We start from the raw sequence: 26,011 nt of genomic DNA on the forward strand, positions 1-26,011 counted from the left end.
ATCATAGTAAGTCTGCATTTAATCTCTGAAGAAATGACATGATTTAGCTCATGTAGTGTTTCCTAACATAGTGCAAGAAACTCCAGGACTACGCTTTTGTAGCCTTGGCACTATAACATAGCATTAAAAAGTTTACAGAAAAATGTAGCCAAAGAGGTATCCAGAGAGGGGTGCTATAGTGTCTAAAGTCAGAGAGATGTGCATTTTCAAAGAATTCTAGAATTCATAAAATTTACCCAATCTTCTACAAATGTCAGGCACTGTTCATAAAAATGTACTATGAGCTCAGAACATATGACAAGGAGGCTGTCAGAGAGGGAAATACGGAAGGATCATTATCAAGGGGGAAGCATGCTTCAGCTTGCACTGCAGAGCCTGACCTTTGTCCGAAGAGGGGTCCTGCCTTCTATTAACCCCTGTCATTTCATTTTTAGCATTTCTACATGAGCATATACAGACATTTTGTAATGTGTGTCTTTGCCACATGTAGATGAATGACAAAATTTTATAGCTGCTTTATTACTGAATAGTAAAAGCAGAAAAGTCCTTTCAGGACCATGGGAATAGAGGAAATTGAAAATGGCTCATTTTTAAGACAAGAAAGCAGGCTGGAGGTCTTTAACCCAGCTAAAACTCCAGACACTCAGTCCTTCAGTGGAGGCTTAGAACTCTTCTCCAACTTGTGCAAAATGCATCGTAGGAAAGTAGAGTTCCTAATAGTCTAAGTATCAAAATAGAATGAGCTACTTTCCAGGTCATGGAGTTCAACATTATTTTCAGGGACATTGTACGGACATCTAAGCAGGAGTTGGAGAAGATGACCTTGAAAAATATCAAGATTTTGTTTCTGTAAATTTTCTCTGGGAAAGCTCAAATAAAGCAAAGAAGCATAGGGTTTTCCTGCTTACTCTGTGACTGAAACATCTTGTCTAAGGTTTATGTGGGAGGAATAATTCCCCCACCTGTTCACTCTCAGTGGTAGAAAGCATCAGGGAAATAGCCAGGCAAATACATTGTTTCCATCTTCTGCCTGACTCATCTACTGAGTCCTTAAAACGCTCAGCACCATGACTAGGCTTCCTAGAAGTATCTGTCTGTCCTCATCATCGATCCCCACAGCTAATGTAGGTAAAATCCTGTGTTTTATCAGAATTTGGCTTTATAGTCACCATTTCCTCTGCCTGGAGTCCATCAGTGTACCTGGCATGTAGCAGGCATTGAATTATGTTGAAGTAATTAGTTCTCATAATTCACAGAATGCAGTAGTCTCTGCTATTTTTCTTTCCCTGCCCTCTTGGCTCAGCTAATTCCCAACATCACTAGTAACCCTACTTTTGTCATTGGGTCTTTTATTTTGTGGGACTCCTTTCCCTTGTGCCAATGACAGTTTGCTTTTCTGATGTGACTAGATCGTAATACATAATATAGCTTGAGACCTACTCCTGCACAAATTCAGGCATGTAGGCTAAACTTCTACCCTGTGTTTTCTCTGACATCTCTAAAATTAGACTAAAAACAGGGACTTCCAAGTGATTCCCAAGGCTTTTCTCATTTGTGAATTGATCACCAGAATGTCACATGGCACCTTAGGCAAGTCTTTGACTTTACCTTCTAAATACCATATTGTCTTCTTTCCTACTCTTGTAATATTTCAGGAATGAGTGTGATATTTATTCATACCAATTTGTTAATGTATTATCCCAGGAATTTTAATGCTTAAGCTCAGACTATTTATCTTTTATTTATAAAATGGAAGTCTTTTTATACTTATAAGGATTTCGGTCTACTGGAAAACATTTTTAGGGAAATTTGTTTTAACATGCTTTTGAAATCACACCATGATTAAAAGCCTAAAGGTAAACCTTGTCAGAGGAAGGTTGATGGATGAGAAATCGACTCATTGCTAACTTCTACCTCTGTAACCAAGGTTCAGAGAGAGTTTTTGTCAAAGCAATGCAAAGAACTTCTAAGAGCCACCAACCCTTATACTCTTCAAAGGTAGACCCATAAGAAAAACCAAGTTCTCCTAGGTTTATACTCTCTTTTTCTTTTGTTTCCTTTCACAAATCTCAGAGGTCTGCCTTTGCTCTTTGTCCTCCTTACAAGTGGCTTTGATTATTTCTCCACCACTTGTCCTATAATCACTGCCAATATTAGCTTACTGTCTGATTGCTATACTTGTTTCAATTCTGTCACATTTGCTCACCCTTCCCAGAATTTCTACTCTGTGATTTCCTTAGAAAAATGATTAGGCCAACATGTGATGTGGGGATTGTAGATATTCATGACTTTACAAGCAGCAATAGGACCACTTGATAGAAAAAGATTAGAATATAATGAAGACGGTTCTATCAGACACAGTCCAAATAATGGATTTCCAAAGAAAATACTTTGGTCTCCTTTGTTAAGAGAATTTCTCCAAGATGGTAAGAAAAAAATATATAACCATTTAATATTAACTATAGACAAATGACCAAATATATCATATATTACCAGATGCTTTAGTCAGTTTTCTCACAGCTCTATATACACAAATTTAACACTTTATTTCCCTCTCTAATAAGTGTCCTTGAGGTACCTAGGACCATTCTTAGAATAGAGATGCTGCAGACAGCAGGATGCAAAAAAACTGTCAGAACTTTCTATTTGTTTCATGGTCAGTGCTCTCCTGAAATACTTTTTGGATGTATTCTGGATTTACCGGTGGGTTACAAAGGCAAACACTATATATCATCTGCAATTGTATCCCTAACATTGAGTACATAGAAGGAGCTCAGTAAACCTGGAGGCTATTGAAAATACAATATTCAGTTTTTAAGAATAAACACTTTGTAATCTTCACTTTCATCCTCTCACGTATCTATACCATCTTTCTCAGCAGTTTGTAGATAACACCTTGTATCTAGAATTGAGAGGGAATTTAAACCCAGTAAACACCCTCATCAAAACCAAAACCATCTTGCTGTGCTTCCTAGTTTTTACTTTTGATGTCCTGAGCCCCTTTCAGAACAAAATATATATCTGGTAATATCAGGAATTCAGAGGCAGTGTTTATGATTTTATAATTTTCATTCAAACTTCCAAACCATTAAATACAATTCTCCTTATCCAGTTTCCTTTAGAATCCTATATTCTGACAGTAAAAATAATCTAATGTATGCACAAGTCCTATGTTCTCATCATAGATTGTCTTCTGTATTTTTAAAACCAGGCAGTGTCTTCAGGATGAGAAATATATCTTCTTTATCAGAATGGCTCATATGCTGCTGAAACCTAGGGCAAACCACCAAAAGAGTCAGTATGATTCTGTAGCGGAAACATCTAAAGAGAAGGGATTCAGTATTATGAGAAGAGATGAGGAAGGGCAATATTACTCTGTAGGCTGGTCCTTATGGGATGAGATGATAAGAAAATGCTGTAAAAGGATAACTCTGTGTTTTGTTCCCAATTTGTCCAGAGCAATCCCTTCCCACAGTTACTATGGAAATTCCTAGCAACATTAACACCAGCAGCTTCTACTTTATACTGACGGATCTCCAGGGCCTGGAAGGTGCTCATTACTGGACAGCTATTCCTATCTGTTCTATCTATGTTCTCTCCATGCTGGGCAACGTCACCATCATGTACGTTGTCAAGACTGGGCCTAGCCTCCACACACCCATGTACCTCTTCCTCTCCATGCTCTCAATGGCTGACCTGGGACTCTCAGCTTCCACATTGCCTTCCATGGCAGCTGTCTTTCTCCTAGCCCAAAGGAAGATAGAAGCCTCAACCTGCTTTGTGCAACTCTTCTTCATTCACACTTTCTCAGTCATTGAGTCAGCTGTGCTATTGGCCATGGCTTTTGACTGCTGTGTGGTTGTCCTGGAGCCATTACGTTATGCCACTATTCTCACAACCAAGTGCATTGGGACCATTGGGCTCGCCATTGTGGCCCGTAGTGTTGCCCTTCATCTGCCATTACCTGTGCTTCTGGGAAGACTGCAATTCCAGCCTGTGAGTGCTCTGTCTCATTCCTACTGTGTTCACCCTGATGTTCTGAGACTGGCCAGTTCCAGCACTCATGTGAACAGTGGCTTTGGGCTCTTTGTCATGCTCTCCACCCTGGGGCTGGATGCTACTCTCATACTCCTCTCCTATGTGCTGATCCTGAAGACAGTATTGAATATTGCTTCCAATACTAAGTGCCTGAAGGCCTTCAACACCTGCATTTCCCACATCTGTGCTTTATTGCTATTCTATACACCACTAGTCAGCCTGTCTATGATCCATCGCTTTAGAAAGAAGCTACCGGCTCATGTGTACATGCTTCTCTCCTATCTGCACTTTCTTTTGCCTCCAATGCTCAACCCAATTGTCTACAGTGTCAAAACCAAAGAGATTCGAGTACACATCCTGAAAATGCTTCACCCCAAAAAGCTCTGAGCCATAGGGACAAAATATTCATGGTGACATCTTGATCCAGAGTGTACCTTCCATTTGATCTATCAGTCAATTAATTATCCAGAACCCCCTGCTGAAGGACAGTGTGGTCTTTCCCTAGTCATCAAAGCAGTCCCTGTTCAAAGGGGAAATATATACTTGTCATTCTGCAAAAGTCAATCTCAGCATTTAGAAGACTCGGGTTATGTTTTGCTTTGCTAAAGCTGTCAAAATGCATTATACCAGAAACGGACTGGATTTTAATAATAGGAATTTATTAGCTTACAAGTTACAATTCTAAGGCCATGAAAGTGTCCAGATTAAGGCATCCACAGGAGGATACCTTCTCTGCAGAAAGGCTGCTGGCATGTGGAACACCTCTGTCACACAGGAAGGCACATGGCCGGTGTCTGCTGGTCCTTCTCTCCTAGGTTTCCTTGCTTTCAGCTTCTGGCTTCATGGCTCTCTCTCTCAGCTACACTGGGGGCTTTTCCACTGTGAGCTTCTCTTTGTTTTTCCTGTACTTTATCCTCTCATAAAGGACTCCATTTAAAGGATTATGACCCACCTTGAGTGGGATGGGTCACATCTCAAGTGAAATAACCTCACCCAAAGGTCCCTCCTACAATAGGTCTGCACTCACAGGAATGGATTAAAGGAACATGGCTTTTTAAGGGTGTACTTAACAGCTTCAAACTACTACAGGTTATTCTAGAGGAAACTGGCAGCCTCATGAGAGAATGTAGTTTACAGATAAAATCAAGTTCACGGAGTAGGATTCAGTGATATCTAAGATGTCTTCAATGTGAAAACATAGAATCCTACCAAAATTGAGGTGAAGATAACTTACTTTGCTGTACTTCCCGAAAATTTGTCAAATACATAAAATCAAAATATGTTTTCCTTCTGATTTGCACAATAAATATAGCTGTGGATTCCACTGGAAAAATGTGAGACAAATAATAACAGAACTTCAGAATATTTATGTGCATTTAAAGAAATAAAGGTTGTAATAACTGCAGTGTAATGACTCACAACATAAATATTATGCAGCTCAGTATTTCTTTATCATGAGAGGTTGGCAGAGCCTCCAACATTTTCTAGTCCTTTGGATGAACTTAGAGCATTGCTCCTCACTTCCTGATAGATGCATGGGAAATTCTGTGTCCTTGTTGAAAAATATGAGAATCTATGTTTTTTGAATGAGACTTTGTATACAACTCAATGTCCCTTAATCCTTTAGGGAAGGTTAAAAAATAATCACAGTAGATCTCTTGGGAGGCCAATTTTATGACAATTTCCTAGAATCTCAAAAACTTATTCAGACTAGAGAGCCTGATTTCAACACTCTGTCATGACTCTTTTTCTGGGCTGGATATTTAGGTAACTTATCTAATGAAATTGCTCTCTTAAAAATATAACCAGGAATAGATCGCATAAGTCTTTCACATAAATGGAAATACTTTGTGTCAAATTGTATTGTAAAATTATCTACAAAGTTGTCATGAAAATAAGAAAGAAGATGTATTGCCAACCTTTGATTTCTTCCCTAAGTAGTCATTCATTGAGAACATATTTATTCAAATAAAACAAAATAGAATATAGTTTCCTCAGTGTGAAGAGTTTAAATTAATTAGCAGAGGAAGCAAGTAAACATAATTCTCCATTGTGTGGCAGGTGTTTTGGTGGCAGGCAGCACCATTTACAGGGCAGACACAGGGAGGGTGGACCCATTTGAACTGGGAGATTTCTAGAGACACTTCATTGAAGTGATGAGTTTTAAGAAGAGACGAGAAAGTTTGTTTGAACATGGCAAGGAAAATCTTCCTTTAAATGACTCATCTATCAACAGATCCTGCCTTAAATTTTGCATGTCAGAACCACAAAAATAGTTGAAAAGCCTCATAAACTCTTTGTGGTTTTGGTATGTGACCATCAGTTTATCCTGTAGCTCTGCCTGTGATGCCCAATGCTCGTCTTCCCTTGACACACTCCCCCACCCCCACTCAATATGTGCAGTTAGCATCCCCATATTAAAGATGCCTTTTGTCACTCTCCCATCACACTCTCTGAGGGACCAGGTGACCATCCTGCATGCTCTCATAATAGCTCAATCAAACCTCTTTTACTAAGATCTTTCATTCAACATTATTATACTGAGGTTCAACTGTGTTTTAACGGTTTACTTGTTTATTACTGAATAGTATTTAATTGTATCACTATAACACAATTTGCAAATATAGTCAATTGTCATGTTGTTAAATTATTAAAAAATCAAAATATATTTACCTCACGCAGTACTCTGCATTCTTTAACAAAGGTTCAATTTTATACCACAGAGCATTTCCTTTTGCTTGAGGAACTTTAGCATAATTTCTAGTGCAGCTTTGCTAATGTGAAAATGCCATTATTTCTCCTTCAATTTTGAAATAATTTTTACTAGATTAGAATTATAGATTGGAAGCTTCTTTTTTCTTGTAGCACTTTAGAAATATCATTTCTTATTTGTAATTTCTTTACCTGACAGTAAGGAATCTGAATCCCATTATCTACAATTTATTTTCTTCTTGATTCTTCTCTAGAACAATGTTAAATAGTTTCAATGTTACTGATCCTTAACCCTTTGAGAAACAAATATACTGGTTAGAATATTCTGTTTATGTAAAACTCTTTTCACTTTTAAATTTACACTGTCTAATGAAAACATCATTTTCAGAGTTATTCAGGTCATCTTTTTGTTTTTTCATGAAATGCAGTGAGATTATGTCATATAATTGTTATGAGGTTGGCTCCATTTGTCAAGTATGACTTCATCCTACAATCCCCCAACATTTTCTTTAAGTTTTTTTCAATGTGCATGCAACAAAGTTCACACTTTATGGTTTACATTTCTATGTGTGTTTGTTTGTTTGTTTGTTTTTCAGGAAACATAAAATTGTGATCAAATAAGCAAGGATGGGGCTAGTATGAACCTCATGGTGCTGGAGCAGAGATTGAGATACACACACAAATACCTGGTTCCTACATGTATTTCCTAGCTCTGTCCACTGAGAGGGCTTGGAAGAGGTAACACTCAAGAAGCAAGAACACACCTAGCACCAAGATCTTGATTCCTAAGGACCCTTATCTGGTAAAAGGTACTGGGACTCCATGGAAATATGAATGCTTCTGGGTTTGGGGAAGGGAAATTACCTGTTGATTTTGTATCAGGAAAAAATGATAAGAAACAATAGTCATGTCAAAAAGACTCAACCTGAAAGAAATCTCAATGATCAAAACTGGAAAAAACATTAAGACCAAATTAAATAACATTATTATTCTAATATAATCCAAAGCAAAAAATAAATGTCTGAAAGTGAGTCCATACTGATATAGATAAGCAACTAAAGAGAGAAATGAGGGAGAAGGAACAACCTATCCTTCCAGAAAAATCCCAAATAAATGTGGAATGAGGGAAATATGAAATTAGTATTACAACACCACAATAATAATTGCTACATATACGATTTACTGTTGGAGGCTAAAACTAGTAGACTATACTTTAAGGAGAAACAGGTTATTTGCATAGCTTCACTTACTCTCCTGAAAAATTTATTAATTACTGAAGTTCAGGATCAAATTATTTGATTCTTCAGGAAGTAGAGTTTAATTCTCATCCTCTTGAGCGTAATTGGACTTAATGACTCTCATCTGACCAACAGAATAAGGAAGCGAAAAACAAAATTGCAACTATAGAGTGAAAATTTTGGCAGACATCAATTTATCCAAATAATCAAAGTTAGCATCACCAGTAATATGTTATATTGACATGATGTATTCTCTGATACAATGTGATGAGTGACATTCTTCCCCTCAATTCATACTCCAAGTTAATCATGAAAAAAATTAGATAAACCCAAATGCAGCTATATTTTACAGGACAATTGACAAGTATATTTCTTTCAAAATGTCAATGTCATGAAAGACCAAGGAAAGAACAGGAAACCATACTGAAGGAGACAAAACTGACATGATGAAAAAATGCAAGATAGTATCCTGCATTGGGTTGTAGAAGAGAAAAAGGATATTAGTGGAAAACCTAATAAGATAGGAATATAGTCTGTAGTCTAGTTAATGGTATTGTACCAGTGTTAATTTCCCAGTTTTAAAAAATTTATCATGGTTATAGAAGATGTTAACACTAGCATAAAGTGAGTGAAGGGTATATAGCTCTTCTGTAAATACAAAATTGTTTCAAACTAAACATTTAAAGAATAATAATAAGAGAATAAGCATTCCATTATTTGGGGCCTTGCATTTTTTTTTTCTCATGAGAATACAGACTCCATTCTTATCTCTGTTCTCTAGTTTGCAGTATGTCTTTACTCTCTAGCTGCTTTTAAGACATTTATGTTAGTCTTTGATTTCCACCTGTTTGAATATGATGTGCTCAGGTGGAATTTTCTCAGTGCTAAAGACCCTTAGGGTTTATTTTCTCAGTGCTAAGGACCCTTGGGGTTTATTGATATTTTTGAATTTGTGCATTATTTCTTTTTATGCAACAATGGAAACTTTTCAACCACTATTTCTTAAACTTGTATCCTGCCCAAATTTCCCTTTTTTCTCCTCTGGCTAGGCATACATTTTTGTTGGACTTGATACTTATGCACAGTTCATTGAGTCCCTGTCAATATTTCTTTCAGTGCTTTTCTGCTTTGATTTAGCTTGGATTGTTTCTCTCTACTTGTCTCCATACTTCACTGAAATTCAAGTTCACTTCAAGTTCATTTTTCCTCTGTTTTCAACATGTTAATGACATATTCATAAAGTCATGAAGTGACTTTTTTTAATTCAGATATTATATTTTTCATTCTCTAATTATCATTGACTTCACTTACCTAGTGTTCATTTTTCTGTTCCACGTCTGGTAACTGATTATGTCTATATTTTTTTTTTTGAATGTTTAAATATATCTAAGACAGCTATTTTGAAGGATTTTTCTTCTAATTCCAGAATCTTTTCCACATCTTGGATCACTTCCTATTGCTGTTTTGTTTTATTCTGACTTTGGGTAATATTTTTCTGCCACTTTGTCTGTTTTTTTCTGCATGTATTGGGTATTGTTGATACTACATTTTTGGTAATCTGGGTCATATATCTTGTACAAAGAAAGACAAGATTTCTTCTGGCAGTTAACTTACTGAAAGATCATTTTGATGTGTTTGCGTTTTGGTTTTAGCTTTTATAAGGGGGTGTTTATTATGGTATGGTATGGAGTTTCTAGGATTTCAAACCAAAGCCCAAAGTATTCTAAGACATCTGTCCACTGTTCTTGCAGAAACCCCAATATATTCCACTATTGTATGAACTCCCTAACCTTGATTCAACTTTAGAGCCCATCCCTGCCTCCCAAAAGTTGTTTTCTGCCAAACTCTCTGGAGTCATGCCCTGTAAATGTACACCTTGGTATTTTGTCAAAAACTCAAATGGGTATCTAAGCAGGCTCCTCCCTTCTGCAGTGACTTCCTATCCAGTAGTTGCCCCAAATTCTAATCCATCTCACTCTATCTGAAATCTGATCTCTTTTCTCTCTCTCTTCAGTAAATAAAGATTTGCTTTCATTTGCCTTCAGCTTCCCAGTCTAAGCTAGTAAAGTGCTGTCATGCAGAAAGTCAGGGTGAATATGGAGTTCACCTATTGTTTCCTTCCATACCAGAAATCACAGCTGTACACTGTCAGCATGTCATGTCTCATATGCCTTATACAGCTTGCTCAGGATTAGATTTGATTATTTGATAGGGTATTCATTCAATATCTAATATCTAATTATCATTGACTTTGCTTACAGTGAAGTATACTATATTTACAGTAAATATACTTTATTTCTTCCTGTCATATAGCTATGAGTTAAAAGGCTTCTCAGTACTCTCTACAGTGTAACATTCTTACTCTTGTTTTTCAAAGTACTGTGTACACAACAAAAACTGATATTTTTGTTTTGCTTTACAGTTATATGGTGAAACAATACATTATTATGGAGGGCATGAGTTGTCTGCCTTGTTATTCAATGCTGTGGTTAGCATTTTGATTTCTATTTCACTATGGAGACACATCTTCAGAGCTGGAAAGGCCTTTATTTTACTAACATTTTATTATTTCTGCTGCAACCAGTGGAAGTTTATCTATTGTACTTGTATGAATGTTATAATAATTATTATTATTGAGTAAATATTCAGTGAATACTTTTAGGAACTATGGTATGTGATTTACATATATAATTGCATTAAATACTCACAATATTATTTCACATAATTTAATTCATATGAACTGTATTTCATATAAGTGATAAATATTATTGATTATTATGTAAGTATGTCAAACATTGTTATAAATCCTTTGGTGAGTTATCCCATCAAATCCTCACAATAAAGCTATACATTTTTTTCTCTCATTATCCAAACCTCAAAGATGAGGAAACAGAGTCATTGAGAGGTTAAATAACATACTCAAAGACTCAGGGCTATTAAGTGAGAGAGTTGAGATATAAACCCATAGAGTTTGACCTCAGGGCCAATGTTGTCAACCATTACATCCATTTCCTCCCAATGCTTATACTATGATACTTTGCACCCATGAAAAAGGAGGCTCTGGGAATTTATGCAACTTGTGTAACTACAAGTGGTGGAAAACATCTTCAACTCAGGTCTCTCTTTTGTTGACATTTATATTCTCAATCACACCATTTCCTTTTTAACTACAATATAAAGGAACTTACTAACTGAAACATTCAGACTTGGGCAGGGCCCAAGGATTTCCCAATCACAATGGGTCTCTTTATAACTTGCTTGGCAGAGCCATGGTTAAAGTCATTTGCTGTCCAAAAGCCCATGGTGCCTGTTAGTTGCTTCAGGGGTTGATTCCCAGGATGGCTGGTTTGCTGTAAAATTACTCTCCGTTTAGCCTTTGGGCTCCTGAGAAGGGGGAGAATTGCTCTCAGCTCTTGTCTCTTTGTGGGTGAGTCAATATAGTGGGGTATTGAAAGGAAAGAGCAAAAGTCATCTGCCAAGGTTCTTGTTAGTGCCCATTTAAGAACAATGTTAATATGTTTTAAGACCCTGAAAACCTATGTATCAGCAAACAGTTAGAGGGATAAATGAGGCTCTTCACCTTCAGGCACCATCCTGGAGCTCTTGGATAAGTTTCCTGAAGACATCATCAAATGTGCAGTCTTAGCAGAGGAAAACAATTAAATGTGGAATTTGGAGATAGACTGTTAAATCACCAATAAAAGTTTTCCATGTCTTAAATACAGCTCGATGTTTGTATACCTGAATTGCTAGACAGACTAATTCTCTGCCACTCAAGGGAGAAAAGCTAAGATGAAGGAAAAAATGGCACAGGGAATTGCTAGCTATGAAGATAGTCTGAAAGGACATTCTATGTCTTCTTGAAGAAGGAAGGTTGAAAGATACACTCAGGGTGATCAACATTAATTATAATTGTTTGTAAATCCTTGCAGAATCATCCTGGAAAGAGCCCCTTGCATTTTGAGCCTGGTAAGTACATTTAGAAATAATTAAAGAACAAACATTGATAGTATTTACTTTGCACTGTACAAATACTTTACATCAAATAACTGTGCTACCCATTGTAGTCTCATCAGATAACTCTAGATATTGGCATACTGTAAGAATTTGTCCAATGGCCTCATTCACCTTTTATTAGAAGATGAGAAAACTGAAATCAATGCAGTTTACATGAGTGTATGTACATAATGTGAGAAGAGAACGTTTTGTGAACATGAAATCCATTGTCTTATTACTATCACAGCTTTCTATGGGCTCTTTTACACTGTTAACCTAAATCCTAATATGATTTCAAAAGAAAATAGACATTGATATTGGAAAATCCAGCATGGCTTCCCACTTTGTCTGCTCCATGAAGCCAAATATCTGTGGAGATGATAGAAAACTCTGCTTACCAGCTATAAGTAACAGCTACTGTGTGCAAGAAGCTCATAGTACACTGTGAAATAGCTCATGCTTAACCCTATCCTCAGTGATGTTTAATTGTTCTTAGCAGACTCTGGACACTATATGAATAAATTAAGGGTGAAAATATGTACATAAAATTAATTTTGTACTATATGCCAATTTATAGAAGTTCTGAGTTAAGATTATTTGTCCATGGATTCCCATCCCACACCCCCCGTGCTGTGTGGTGTAGCAGGGATTAGAAGCAGGTGTCCTGTCTTATGAACCACACTATCATGCTAATTATCACTAAATCCCTTCATTCAACAAGTATTTCTTAAAAATTAAAACTAAGAAAAAATCAAACACAAACACAAGTTCACCAATCTATTCTTCTTCTAAACAGTCAGATGTATATAAAATATAAAAAATAATAATTGAGACATATTCCACATATATGAGCATCTCAGTGCCTTTTTATCATAAAGCTCTTTTTTCTTGAGGCCTGAGTAAATGCAATAAAATTAGAAGTCCTGATTCTGTTTACACTAAGAGCATTTACTTCCTTTTTTCTCTGCTTGTGATAACCACAGGTGAAGCAAGGAACATTCCACTTTGTTAAAAAAATGTTTAAGATTTTCTCTGAGTTTGGAAAACACTACAGAGTGCAAGCAGGATGGGGAATTAATAAAGAGCATTCTCACCATTAATTTGAATGCATAATTCTCAGCTAATGTCACACATTATTTCTTCACCTTGTTGCAGATTTGTTCTGTCTGTTGGTAACTGACTAGAAATTCATAAAGCTGTATGTGAGGGTAAAAAATCTTGCCCAGCTTCCTGGAGCACCAGAGGTTACCAAAATATATATTCACTTATCATCAATTTAGTCCTTTCCCAACAAATTACCGGCCACTAAATAGAATCCTTGTTTGTTACAATTGCCATATGTTTTCTATTCTTTAACCATCTATGATTAAGTTCTTTGGAGAATTCCAGTCAAACAACTTGTTTTTGCACTTGGCCTTGCTTACACCATGCCCGAGCTTAAAACTGAGAAGCAAGGTTTCTTCTTTGTCTAAGATAATCAGAGTGATTAGATATATATATTTAGCACTGCAAAGAATTCTGGTTTTTGTTTTTTGTTTTTTTAATGTTTGTTTTGGTTATGTTTGGTGTGTCTTTTTAAAAAGGTAAAATGCAGTTTTCTTAAATGATGTTGGTTCTGGTACTCTGTGTTCTCTGACCTCTCATCCATCTATCACAAAGCCAGCTACAGCAGATCCTGTCACATAATTAAGTCAAGTTCTAATAATTTGATATTTTTCCTCACTCTTCTCTACAAATCTTGTCCCTTTCACAGACACACACATACATGCACGTCTTCAATTTTCTTGCTCCTCTTTGCTGTTATGTTTATTCCAAATGCCTTTTCCTCAGAGAGCTATTCCTTAAACTCTGTCTAATATATCACCTTCTTTATCCACATTGTTTTATTTTCCTCACATATGTACAATAATCTGGCCTCTGAGGTTTCCTTCATTACTGGTGCCTTATTACTCTTTTAAAGTTCTATTTCTACATTTAGAACAGTGCCTGGCTCAGTTTAATTATTGAATGAAAATGCAGACATCTTACCTGGATATAATAAGGTAGATCGATATGAGGATATGACAAATTAAGAATTAATGGAAGTCTTTAGTTTACATTATTTTTTCTTTCTGAGTCATTAGGTAGAAAGTGTATTAACATATGTGTGGAGACATGCAGTCACTCGCAAGAAAGGGTAGGAAAATCATTACTAAAACTTACAAAAGGAACAAAAGAAACAAATATCTGTGAAAGCAGATCAAGGCCGAGTTTGCCTCTCCCCTCTCAGTCTACTCTTATATGAGGAAGGTCTGTGAGTACCTACCTGTGTCTCCTGTCAAGAGCCAGCTTTTTTCTTCAGCTACAGGCAAGAAAATTCAGAGTGCAAAGTACTGACCCAGATGGAATTATGTCTCCTTTATGAACCTTGTGGCTTTGGGAAAGCTGTGTACTTGACTTCTTAGAGGTGAAGTTTCTTAATCTGGACAGGAGGCATAAAAATTAATCTGCCAGTTTCTGAGTATTGAGATCTTTTAAAATGTTACATTTCTAAAGTGCTTTAAGTGAAAAACAAATGTAATGCAGTATGCTTAGACATTGTTATCTGCAGAAGAAAAAGTGTCAGGATTAATTATATAAGCCTATTTTTAATGACAGAGGAATACTGGATTGTGTATCCTAAAACAGGTGACAGGAAAGGTTATAAATAGAAAATCAATACCATCTCAAACAAACAAAAAACAAAAAATATTCTGAATATATGTTTACAACTCCTGAATATTAAGTAATCCTTGCTAATTATTCTTTAATGTTCCTGGAAAACTCCAGGAATCTCCTGTGTTTATGATTGGGAGGGAAGGGGAAAAGCTTTCAAATGGAATTCTCTTATACTATGTTATCTGAAGAGAAAACCCATATCACTGGTTTAATGGCTGAGACTGTAGGAGATGAAGTGTTATCCAATGATCAAGAGTGCAAACAGAGGGAAAGGAAAGATCAAATCCCAGACTGTGGTACTTCTCTGCAATATAGTTTATAGGTGAATTGAAATCAAAACCATGATTCATCGATAAGTAATTGCCCATTTCTAATATGTGGATTCTCATCAGTATAATCCTGAGTAGAGGAAGATTTGCTTTAAGACACCCATTCTGACATTCTGAGTTATGAATCATTTATTTAACTAATGTACCACAGCCATAGATCCACTCTGAGATTCAGATATATTGTGATAAATGTATAAATATCTCTCATAGGTTGGCATTTCCAATTGTGTGTGTGGTATTTGTAGATTGCATTTGTGTGCTGACACAGGTGTGTGATATTCTAAGAGATTTTTTTTATGCCAATGTCTGCAACTTTCTTGAATTCATCACATGATAGAAATACCTATTGAAAGGCAGTGTGAAATGATGAAAGGATAACTTGACAGGATACCTGGATTCAGATCCCAGGATTGAAGCACTATATTGGAACTTAGAATTCATTTCCCAATATGAATAATGAATCATGGGAGCCAAGTCTGTCTCAGTCCCTTTCCAGAGCCCCCTTTCAAACACTATGATTTGGAGTACAGTTTTATTGTGGCTCCTAAGCCAGGCTTACCATGTATGCAGAATTTCTTCTAGTAGTTTAAACACATCTATTTTTTAAAAATTCAGTTTTATTGAGATATATTCACATAAACTACAATCATTCATACTGTACATTCAATTGTCCACAGTACCATCATATAGTTGTGCATTCATCACTAAAATCAACTTTTGAACATTTTCATTGATCCAAAGAAGAAATCAGAATAAAAATACAAGTGAAGAAGAACACCCAAAATATTCCATCTCCCATATCCCCCTATTATTCATTTAATTTTTGTTTCCATTTTTTTTTTTCTCATTTGTCCATACACTGGATAAAGGGAGTGTGAGACCCAAGGTTCAAACACACCTTTGTAAGGGCTTCATCTATGGACCAAGAAATATTTGGGCAAATTATAAGATCATGGATTGTTCAATATAGAGGACTATTTTGGGGAGTTTTGCAAGGAATAGGTTTCCACTACAGGTTCTGACCCACCAATTCATTTAATTATAGGGCCTGTGATTGCACATATATTTGGAGTTCTGTCCCCCCAGTTCACTATGGCATCTTCCAACCACACTGGCACATACTTCCTTCTCACAGGCCTCCCAGGCCTGGAGGCTGTGCACACCTGGCTCTCCATCCCTCTCTGTGCCATGTATGTGGCATCTCTGACAGGGAACAGCCTGATCCTGTGGGTGGTGAAGTCAGAGCCCTCCCTTCACCAGCCCATGTATTACTTTCTGTCCATGCTAGCAGTGACCGACCTGGGCCTGTCTGCCTCCACGCTGCCCACCATGGTCACCATCTACATGCTGGGGCTCAGGGATGTGGCCTTGGATGTGTGCTTGGCCCAGCTCTTCTTCATCCATACCTTCTCCATCATGGAGTCCTCTGTGCTGCTGACAATGGCCTTGGACCGTTTCATGGCCATCAGCAACCCATTGCACTATGGCACCATCCTCACAAGCCCTCGGATTGCCAGCTTGGGCCTGGCCATCTTAGTGCGCAGTATCAATCTCCACATCCCAGCCCCCATCATGCTAAGAGGCGTCCTTACTGCCAGAATCACCCAGCTGTCCCATTCCTACTGCCTGCACCCAGATGTCATGAAGCTGGCCTGTGCTGACACCCACATCAACAGTGCCTATGGTCTCTTTGTAGTGCTCTCCACTCTGGGTGTGGACTCGGTGTTCATTGTCCTCTCCTATGGGCTCATTCTACAAACAGTGCTGTCTATTGCCTCCAAGGCTGAGCACCTCAAGCCCTCAACACTTGTGTCTCCCACATCTGTGCTGTGCTGCTCTTCTACATACCTATGATTGGCCTCTCCATGATCCACAGATTTGGGAAGCAGGCTTCCCAGTGCAGTCATGTGCTGCTCTCCTATCTTCATTTTCTCACACCTCCAGTGCTGAATCCAGTTGTTTACACCATCAAGACCAAGCAGATTCAACTAAGGATGCTGCGCCTCTTCCAACTGGGTGGCGTTGGCATCAGAGTCAGCCAGCGTCATTAAATCTTTGATGTACAGAGAGAAGGAAGGAGAGTCTCCAGTCATAATTGTTGTATACCGAGCTACTGAAAATATAACAAGTCACACAGTGATGAAAAGAACGTAAGGAGACACCAACCTCTTCCGCATGAAGTATCTCAAACATGGAAGAAATGACCCACCTTCTCATTTATTTTAGTCTTTCTTTAAACAAAGTTTAATTCAGCACCTAACATGTTCAATACATTATTATAGGACCTTGGAAATAGAAATATAACTAAGATAGGTTATGATTATACAAATACATATATAAATATATAGAGGTGGGGCTCAAATCACTTAAGGCTCCCTAAAAGGTGTAAGTATACTAAATGGAGATGAGACTTTAAGCAAATTGCTTAAGATCTTTACAAATATAGAAATATAAACATAATGCTTTACCTTAGAGCTGAGGAGAAAGAAATTTTGGCAAATGGGATGATGGGCAGGTTTGGTGTTCAAAGACATTAAAAGCATTTTGGAAACTCCCCACTAATTAGACTTCCCAAGAAGACAGGCCTTCTTCCTCTTTTGTCCACCATTGCATTCCCTCTTCTGATTGGAGTACTTTGCAGATATCAAGGTCTAGATTTGTATTTGTTGGATTAAGAATGAATAGATTAATGGGTTAATTTTAATTTTTTTATTAGAAAAGATGCAGGTTTACAGAAAATTCATGCAGAAAAATGCAGAGTTCCCATATACCCTAATCATGAACAACTTTTTCCCTAATATTAATAGTTTGCTTAAGTGTGGTATCTTGTTACAACTGATGGAATGATATGATTATAATTATACTATTAACTATATTCCATATTTTTAAGGGCCTCATCTATGGACCAGGAAATACTTGTAATTCAGTGATGTGAATTACATTCACACTGTTGTGCTCCATTCACCACCATCCATACCAATACTCTTCTCTCACCCCAAACAGAAACTGTGATTCAGTTAAGATTTAACTCCCTATTCCTTCTCCTCACCCTGCCCCTGGCAACCTGTATTCTCATATCTGACTCTGTGAATTTGCTTATACTAATTATATCATATCAGTGAGATTGTACAATATTTGTCTTTTGTGTTTGGTTTAGTTCCACTGAAACTTGATGTCTTCAAGGTTCATCCACACTGTTGCATGTATCACAACTAGATTCCTTTTTATTGCAGGTCAATATAACACTGCATGTATATACCACATTTGTTTATCCATTCATCTGGGGATGGGCACTGGAGTTGCTTCCATATTTTGGCAATTGTGGATAATGCCCCTATGAACAATGAGTGAAAATATCTGTTTCATCACCTGCTTTCAATTCTTTTGTGTATGTACCTAGAAGTAGACTTGCAGGGGTGTATGGCAAGTCTGTACTTAACTTTCTGAGGAACTGTCAAACTATTTTCCACAGCAGTTGCAAAATTTTATATTCCCAACAAAAAGAAATGAGTGTTTCTATTTCTCCACATCTTTCTCCAACATTTCTTTTTTTCATTTTTAATAGTAGCCATTATTCTAGTGGTGAAATGGTATCTCATGGTTTTGATTGAATTTACTTAATGATTATTGAAGATCATGTTTTTATGTGCTTATTGGCCATTTGGATGTGTTCTTTGAAGAAATTTCTTTTCAAGTCTTTTGCTCATTTTCTAATTGGGTTTCTTATATTTTCTGTTGAGTTGTAGGGATTCTTTATATAATCTAGATTATAAATCCTTACAGAATATATGGTTTATGAATATTTTCTCCCATTATATAGGTCATGTTTTTGCTTTCATATAGATACACAAGTATTTTTGTTGTTGTTGTTTTACTTTGATGAAGTCCTATTTATTTATGCTTTATTTTGTTGCTTCTGCTTTTGGTATAGTGTCTAAGAAACTATTGCCTAATACAAGGTCCTGAAGATGCTTCCCTATGTTTTCCTTTAGGAGTTTTGTAGTTTTAATTCTCACATAATAAAGTGGGAGGCATGATGATGATTTGTGTCTTCAAGTTTTAAAGCCAACTCAAATATGCATCACACAGGTCTCAAAATATTTGGGTATTTCTATGTCCCCAGTACACAGTATCCTATGTAAATGGCTATGTCTCTTTTCCAGGAGAATGGAAGAATCTTAACTGTCTACACATGCTGAGCCACTATAATTCCCTTCCTCCTAGGTATTCTACCACTTCTTTGCTCAGTGAATGCCGGACCAAAGACTGGTTGAAATCTAAGAGCCAGTCAATGTATTACTTTGTTTTGGGAACAGCTATCCTCAAACTTCCTGATTATCCACTTTTACATTTCATGATATAAATTGAGTAGCACTCTCATTGAATGCCCATCCATTTGTGTCCTTGAGGCACCATGTTATTAACAATCTGCACAAATATCTGTGAGTTCAAGTCACATACACACTTGCCCTTCAATATGTAATTATATCTACCTGTCTTCTGATGGATTGACACTAGCAACTGCATTGTTTCAGGGTCATCCTATCATTAGCATGCAGCCTACATCTTCATCAACCCCATACATAAAATCTACCACTGAACTCCTTAGTGTTCGTTTGTATTTCCCTCCCCAGCACATTTATTATGGATTGGTTATAGGGAATCCTCCAATCCTTCTTAACATTGGATATATTCATGTAGAAACTTTACTGGCCATACATACATTTCCACTTCTGTAGGCTTTTAATCCTTTCCAACTCAAGCCCCAGCAGTTCTGGCATTTCAGTCTTGTTTGCTATGAACCATCATGTTTCCATCCTTCAAGAGTCAACATAGAATTGTGTTTGCACCATCTTTGAGTTCCATGTCAGTGCATTAAATTGTGAGTCTAGGAAGAATGAGCTAAGCTCAATAAACTCTCTCTTTCCAACCTTGTATCCTGTGTACTTTGATCAAACACCTCAGCATACAATCTGTTACATTTGCATTGGCTCCCACCGGACATGCTCCCTAGGTCTTCAGCACATCCTTGGCCAGACTGAGTTGTGACTTAATCCTAGTAGAGATCTAAAGGCCAAGGGGGGCATTGGGTTGTGTCCTGAGAGGACACAGGGAAGAGTCTGCATCATCTCTGAAGAAGGCAGTAGTACTAGCTGTTAATTAGAAGGCTGTGTCACTTCTGTAGGCTCAGATGGTTTGGGAGAATAGGAATGGTCAAGATTTTGAATGCAGCAACCTGTATGTCCTATCTTTTATGTCAGATTTCCATTATTCAAACTAAGGTCTGACCTTAGCTTTGCAGATCATATTTGGTTAGAAGATTAACATTTCTATTTTGTGATAAACTTGTTTATTTTACAATAATTTTAGATTTAAAGAAAAGTTTCATAAATAGTACAGAATCTTCATCTATCCAAACCCAATTCTCCCTGTTATTACCATCTTACACTTAAGATTCATTTTCACAGTTTAGGAGCAATGTAGATATATTATTATTAACTAAGTTTTGGATTTTTTTTTAGATTCCTGCAAATTAAATGCAGATATTGTCAAATTGGAAAATAAAACAAAGTCCAACTATATGCTGTCTTTAAGAAACTCACTTCAAATGTGAAAATTCCAATAAGTTAAATATAAAAGGTTTGAAAAATTTTACCTGGTTAATACCATTCAAACAAAATCTAGAGAGATTATTAATATCAAAGTGGACTTTAGAACAAGATATTATTAGGGATAAATTTATTTCATGATAAGACATCATTTCATTAAAAGTAAATAAGAATCCTAATGCTTATGCACCTAATAACAGAGCATCAAAGTACATAAAGAAAAAAAAAAGAATTGAAAAGAAAATTAGACAAATCCATAGTTACACTTGCAGACTTCAACAATTCCCCTCATTGATCATTTGAACAAATAGAAAATCAAATCTGAACAATTCTATCACCAATTTAAGTTCTCTAGTATCTACTTTGTGTGAAATCAATAGAGCCACCTAGCTTTTGGGGAATGTCGAGAATACCTTTTACCCCTTTCTCTGCTGTGGGTGCACCACAGAGTCCTGGATGCCTCTACTCCATAGCTCCATCTCCAGTAGGCAGTTCCTTCTCTCTGTGACTTCCAGCTCCCAATTTTTTTATTTGACTCCTAGTCTCTCAGACACCAATTATTCCTTTTGTTTCTCCAATATTAGTTATCTTCTGTCATTGTTCTTTTCCAAGTTGCCCGGCTATCCTCTATTTTCAGCTTATCCTACCTTAGAAACTGGTTATTTAAATATTTCTCTGACTGATTTGATTGTTGGTGAAAGAAGTGATCCTATGAAACCAATCCTCGTGCTGGAATTTTGAGATTGAGTTGCTAATTCCTCTGTAATTTATACCCCATGTTAAATGATTGTCACCATAAACACCAGTGTGAAAATGTCTATTCATGTCCTGTTTCAGTTCTCCCAAGTCTTAGTCCAATATCAGACTTGCAGGATCATGTGGCAACCCTATATTTACCCTATATTTAGCTCCTGTGAACCCCACACTGACCTCCATAGGGGCTGCATTTCACTTCCCCAAGAGTGAATAGGTATATCTCTCTCTTCACCTTTTCTCCAGCACTTGTATCCCTCAGTTTATTTTTTAAACAATTTTATTCACATACCATAAAATCCATATGTTCCAGTTTGCTAATCTGCCATTAATGCAAAATACCAGAAATGGATTGGCTTTTATAGAGGGGTTTATTTGACTGCAAATCTACAGTCTGAAGGCATAAAAATGTCCAAATTAAGGCCTCAGCACAAGTATGCCTTCACCGAAGGAAGGCCAATGATGTCCATAAAAACTCTCTTAGTTGGGAAGACACATGGCTGGTGTCTGCTCATCCCGGGTTGTGTTTCAGCTCCTTGCTCAGCTCCTGTGTGTTCTTCAAAATGTTTCTCTTAGGACATTTTGTCCTCTTTTAGCTTCTCCAGAGCAAACTCTGGGCTAGTATAAGTCTGCTGTCAATGGCCATCTCCAAAATGTCTCTCTCAGTTGCTCTCCAAAATGTCACTCATAGATGCTTGGAGGTCCTTCTGTCTGTGAGCTCTTTAATAGGGCTCCAGTGATTAAATCAAGACCCACTCTGAATGGGCATGGTCCATATCTCCTTGGAAATTATCCAATCAAACTTTTCACTCACAGTTTAGTCACGTCTTCATGGAAACACTCAATCAAAGGATTCCAACCTAATCAACACTAATATGTCTGCCCCCACAAGACTGTATTAAAGAATATGGCATTTTGGGGGACATAATGCATCCAGATTGGCACACCATCCTAAGTATAGAATCAACAGTACCCAGTATAACCACATATTTATGCATTCCCCACCACAATCTATATGAAGACATTTCCATTTCTCTCACAAAGAAAGAAGAATAGAAAAAGAAACAACAACATCAGCAAACATCCCATATCCTTCCCTTAAATTCCTCTCTTATTGATATTTAGCTTTGGTAAATTGCCTGTCTCACAATTAATGAAAGAACATGACAAAGTTATTGTTAACCATAGACCCTAGTTTGCATTAAATGTATTTTTTTCATATACTATTCCACTTTTAACATCTTGCAATGGTGAAATTCAATAGTTCTCCCTCAAGTAAAAATTTTCTTATATTTATACATTTACATGTTTCATGACTTTATTCTGCCTTACAGCTGTGTAATATTCCACTGTATGTATATAGCACAGTTTGTTTATCCACTGGTCCAATGATGGACATTTGGGCTGTTTCCATCTCTTCCCAATTTTGAATAATGCCTTAGTTTCCAGAAAAGATCTATTTATTGTATTTTTAATGACTTAATGTAACAAAGATTTTTTTGAGTACACAATAGAAATTGACTTTATTGAAATTAAGTATCAAAAAAGGCAGATATTTCATTAAAATATTCTAAGTTATATCATGACATCCAAGGATGAACTGAATATCCCAGGCTCAGGAAGACAAAAGTGGGACTGCTATATTACTTTACAACAGAAGAGTCTGATTGTCTTTTTCTGGGAATGTCTCAAATGTCTCAGCTGTAATGACTTTGGAACAATAAGTATAATTGCCTCAGATTGGTTTAGATTGCTAAACATGAATCAATCTGGTATATCTGGAGAGTAGTATCTCTTAGTATCCTGGTTTAATAGGAGCAAGAGTGTGTCCAGGCAGTTTTTGGCAGAAGAAAATCACAGGAATTGGTTAGGATCATGAAAATTTGGTTCTTTGGCTCTTTTTTATTAGCACATGAAATGTTCCTAGTTTAGCTCTTTTCACATCAAGCCTTCCACATTGCACTTTATAGTAACTGGGATGTTCTTTCATACCCATAAACCTATATGCCATAATCTCCACTTTGCATAATCTCTTTTCTCCATGAGAAAAAAATTCATCTCTTGATTTAAAAAGAGCTAAAGTATTTCCTTGTCATCCAAACAGTAAAATTTGTGTGATGAACTCTATATGAATACATACCTGGTCTAGTGATTGAATTAATTAGGTTGAGTACCTTGAACAATTTTATATTGTTAAAATTCTCTTTGTAAATGTGTGTGACTATTTTTAGATGTTGTGTATTATCAGGAGACTATCCATAGTGTGGTTTGAAGAAAATGATGGTTTTGTTGTTCAAGTTTTAGATTGATTACTGAGTGGCCAATTGGGATAATGTGTTTTGTAGCAACAATGTGTATGGAATAAAATTCCAGCTTCTTGGATGGTGAAGAAAATAGTGGTTTTTCTTCTACATATTTCTTGCCATCTTTTTTTGACACAAAAGGCTTTCTGAAGAAGAATCAAGATTCCCAGTACATTATCTAAAGGAGAGCATTTGACATTATGAAAAAATTGCATTGCATTTTTGCCTAATGACAGGGGATTCAAATACAAAATGCAGGTTATGCATTTTGGCTGCTGGATATGGATCCTTTCTAGATTCCCCAGGTAGCAAACAGTTTGAGATACATTCCTGCTCAATAGCAATTAGATTAAGATAAGCCATGTAACAACATATTACCTATTATGAAGACATATGCAAATATTGAGGGCCATAAAGCATTTTAAAAATTCTTTTATTCCCTATTTTATTTTTCTTTTGAGGAAACATAAGTATGTGACCTAAAAAAATCAATTATGTTTTCAAGTATATTTTTAACAACTTTATGCAAAGTCTTATGCTAGATAATTTCAGAGATACAAGAAAAGATAGCTTCATATATTGAAAAGAGCCCTGGATAAGAATTTAAAAACTTAGATGTTTGGTATCCTGCTTCTACCACCTTCTAAATAGGTATGCCTAAGACAGGTATATTTTGTTCAGACAGTATGTAAATGAAGAGTGTACAATTATTGAGATACTTTTAAACCAAGGTTTTGTAACCCTTTCCTGGATGTAATAATGTGAACTCAGGCTGTGTTGAGCCAGGGGACTCTAACTCTCTCCTTTAGGGCCCCTTTGTGCTTCTTCTGTTGTCTTTATTTCTGCTCTTTAAGTAGTTTTTTTGTTGGCAAATATAGCACCAACATATATAGAGAAGACAAATCAGCAATTTTACATCATTGGGACTTAAGCTACCATTGTCTTGAGGACATGCTTACCTCACAGTAGAACTGAATTTTTGGGGGAAAAGCATGTGGAGGACTCCCTGGTGAATCTGCTTGGTCTTCACACTATAGATGATTGGGTTGAGCACAGGTGGAATCAGTAAGTAAACATGAGCCATAAAAATATGAATGAGAGGGGAGGAGCATTTGGCAAAATGATGGACAATAGACAGTCCAATCATGGGCACATATAGAATGAGCACAGCACAGACGTGGGAAGCACATGTATTGAGGGCCTTAAGCCTCCCCTCTACAGAGGCAATTCTCAACACTGAGCAGAGGATGAAAACATAAGACACAAAGATACCCAAAGAGTCCATTCCCCATAGCACAGTGATGAGAACCAATCCATATATAACATTAAACTTGGTGTCAGTGCAGGCAAGACGGATTATGTCCTGGTGCAGACAAGAAGAATGAGAAAGGATATGGGAGTGGCAGAAGGGGAAGAAGGCCAGTCAGGCCAGGAGTGGAATCATGGCAAAGGCACTCCTGAGCAGGGCTGCAATTCCAATCTTGGTGATGAGTTTTGGGGTGAGAATGGTAGCATATCACAGAGGGTGGCAGATGGCCACATACCAGTCAAGGGCCATGGCCAAGAGTACAGATGATTCAGTGAAGGAGAAAGTGTGAATGAAAAACATTTGGACCATGCAGACATTAAACTGGATCTCCTTGGAGATGGATCACAACACCCTGAAGACTGAGAACATTGTGTGCATGGACATGCCCTTGTCAGTGAGTGAAAGCATGGCCAGAAAGAAGTACATAGGCTCATGAAGCCTGGGGTCTCTCCGGACAATATGTAGGATGATGCAGTTGCCCATTATTCCAATAAAATAGAGGAGACAGAAAGGGATGAAAATCCAGTGGTGAAATTCCTCATAGCCAGGGACGCCTGTGAGGTAGACTGTGGAAGAAAGAGCACTGCTGGAACTGGAGGCTGCCATAGGGCTGACTAGCTGATCCACAGGCCTATTCCACAATCACACTACTGTGGGTAGGATAATGACAAAAGTAGGTTCTGTGTCAGGAAAAACAATATATCAGCACTTACCTGAAATTACTCCTAGTCCTTCCCCACATTCCTGCTTTGTCTTTCTCTACTTCACTTCTAGGTGTTGTGAGTTACATGAAATATACACTTTCTCACATGGATCTTCTCTCCTTCCTCCCAGATGTGGAACCATCAATATCTTTGTAAACATGTGGTCATCTCCCAGAAACACTATCCAGAGAGAATAGCTCACAACTTCTTGGTTGCGTTCCTAATCTGTATAATCTTCTTTAGGAACTTTCTTGGCCAGAGCTACTGTTCCTACTTGACACATTTTTGTTATTACTGTTACAATGCTTTACATAATGACTCTA

At 37.0% G+C, this 26,011-nt stretch overlaps 2 protein-coding genes and 1 pseudogene across 2 annotated transcripts; 2 read left to right on the forward strand and 1 right to left on the reverse strand.

Moving 5' to 3' along the window:
- The first annotated feature begins 3,480 nt into the window (after positions 1-3,480).
- On the forward strand, positions 3,481-4,425 carry LOC119537101 (olfactory receptor 51G2-like). Its single transcript, XM_037839701.1, has one exon. It carries the CDS (start codon positions 3,481-3,483, stop codon positions 4,423-4,425), a length of 945 nt encoding a protein of 314 aa, XP_037695629.1.
- An 11,677-nt stretch (positions 4,426-16,102) lies between these two features.
- Positions 16,103-17,061, forward strand: LOC119537102 (olfactory receptor 51G2-like). Its single transcript, XM_037839702.1, is given in 2 exon segments — positions 16,103-16,805; positions 16,808-17,061. Coding segments are annotated over 2 exon segments (957 nt in total).
- Positions 17,062-24,630: 7,569 nt separating this feature from the next.
- Positions 24,631-25,590, reverse strand: LOC119537103 (annotated as a pseudogene).
- Between the last annotated feature and the right edge of the window lie 421 nt (positions 25,591-26,011).

The sequence above is a fragment of the Choloepus didactylus genome, chromosome 6 (genome assembly GCF_015220235.1).
Source record: "Choloepus didactylus isolate mChoDid1 chromosome 6, mChoDid1.pri, whole genome shotgun sequence".
NCBI classification, from domain to species: Eukaryota; Metazoa; Chordata; class Mammalia; order Pilosa; family Megalonychidae; genus Choloepus; species Choloepus didactylus.

What these genes read in the sequence shown, in the direction of transcription:
- LOC119537101 (XM_037839701.1), top strand. Translation starts at nt 3,481, where the DNA reads ATGGAAATTCCTAGCAACATTAACACCAGCAGCTTCTACTTTATACTG.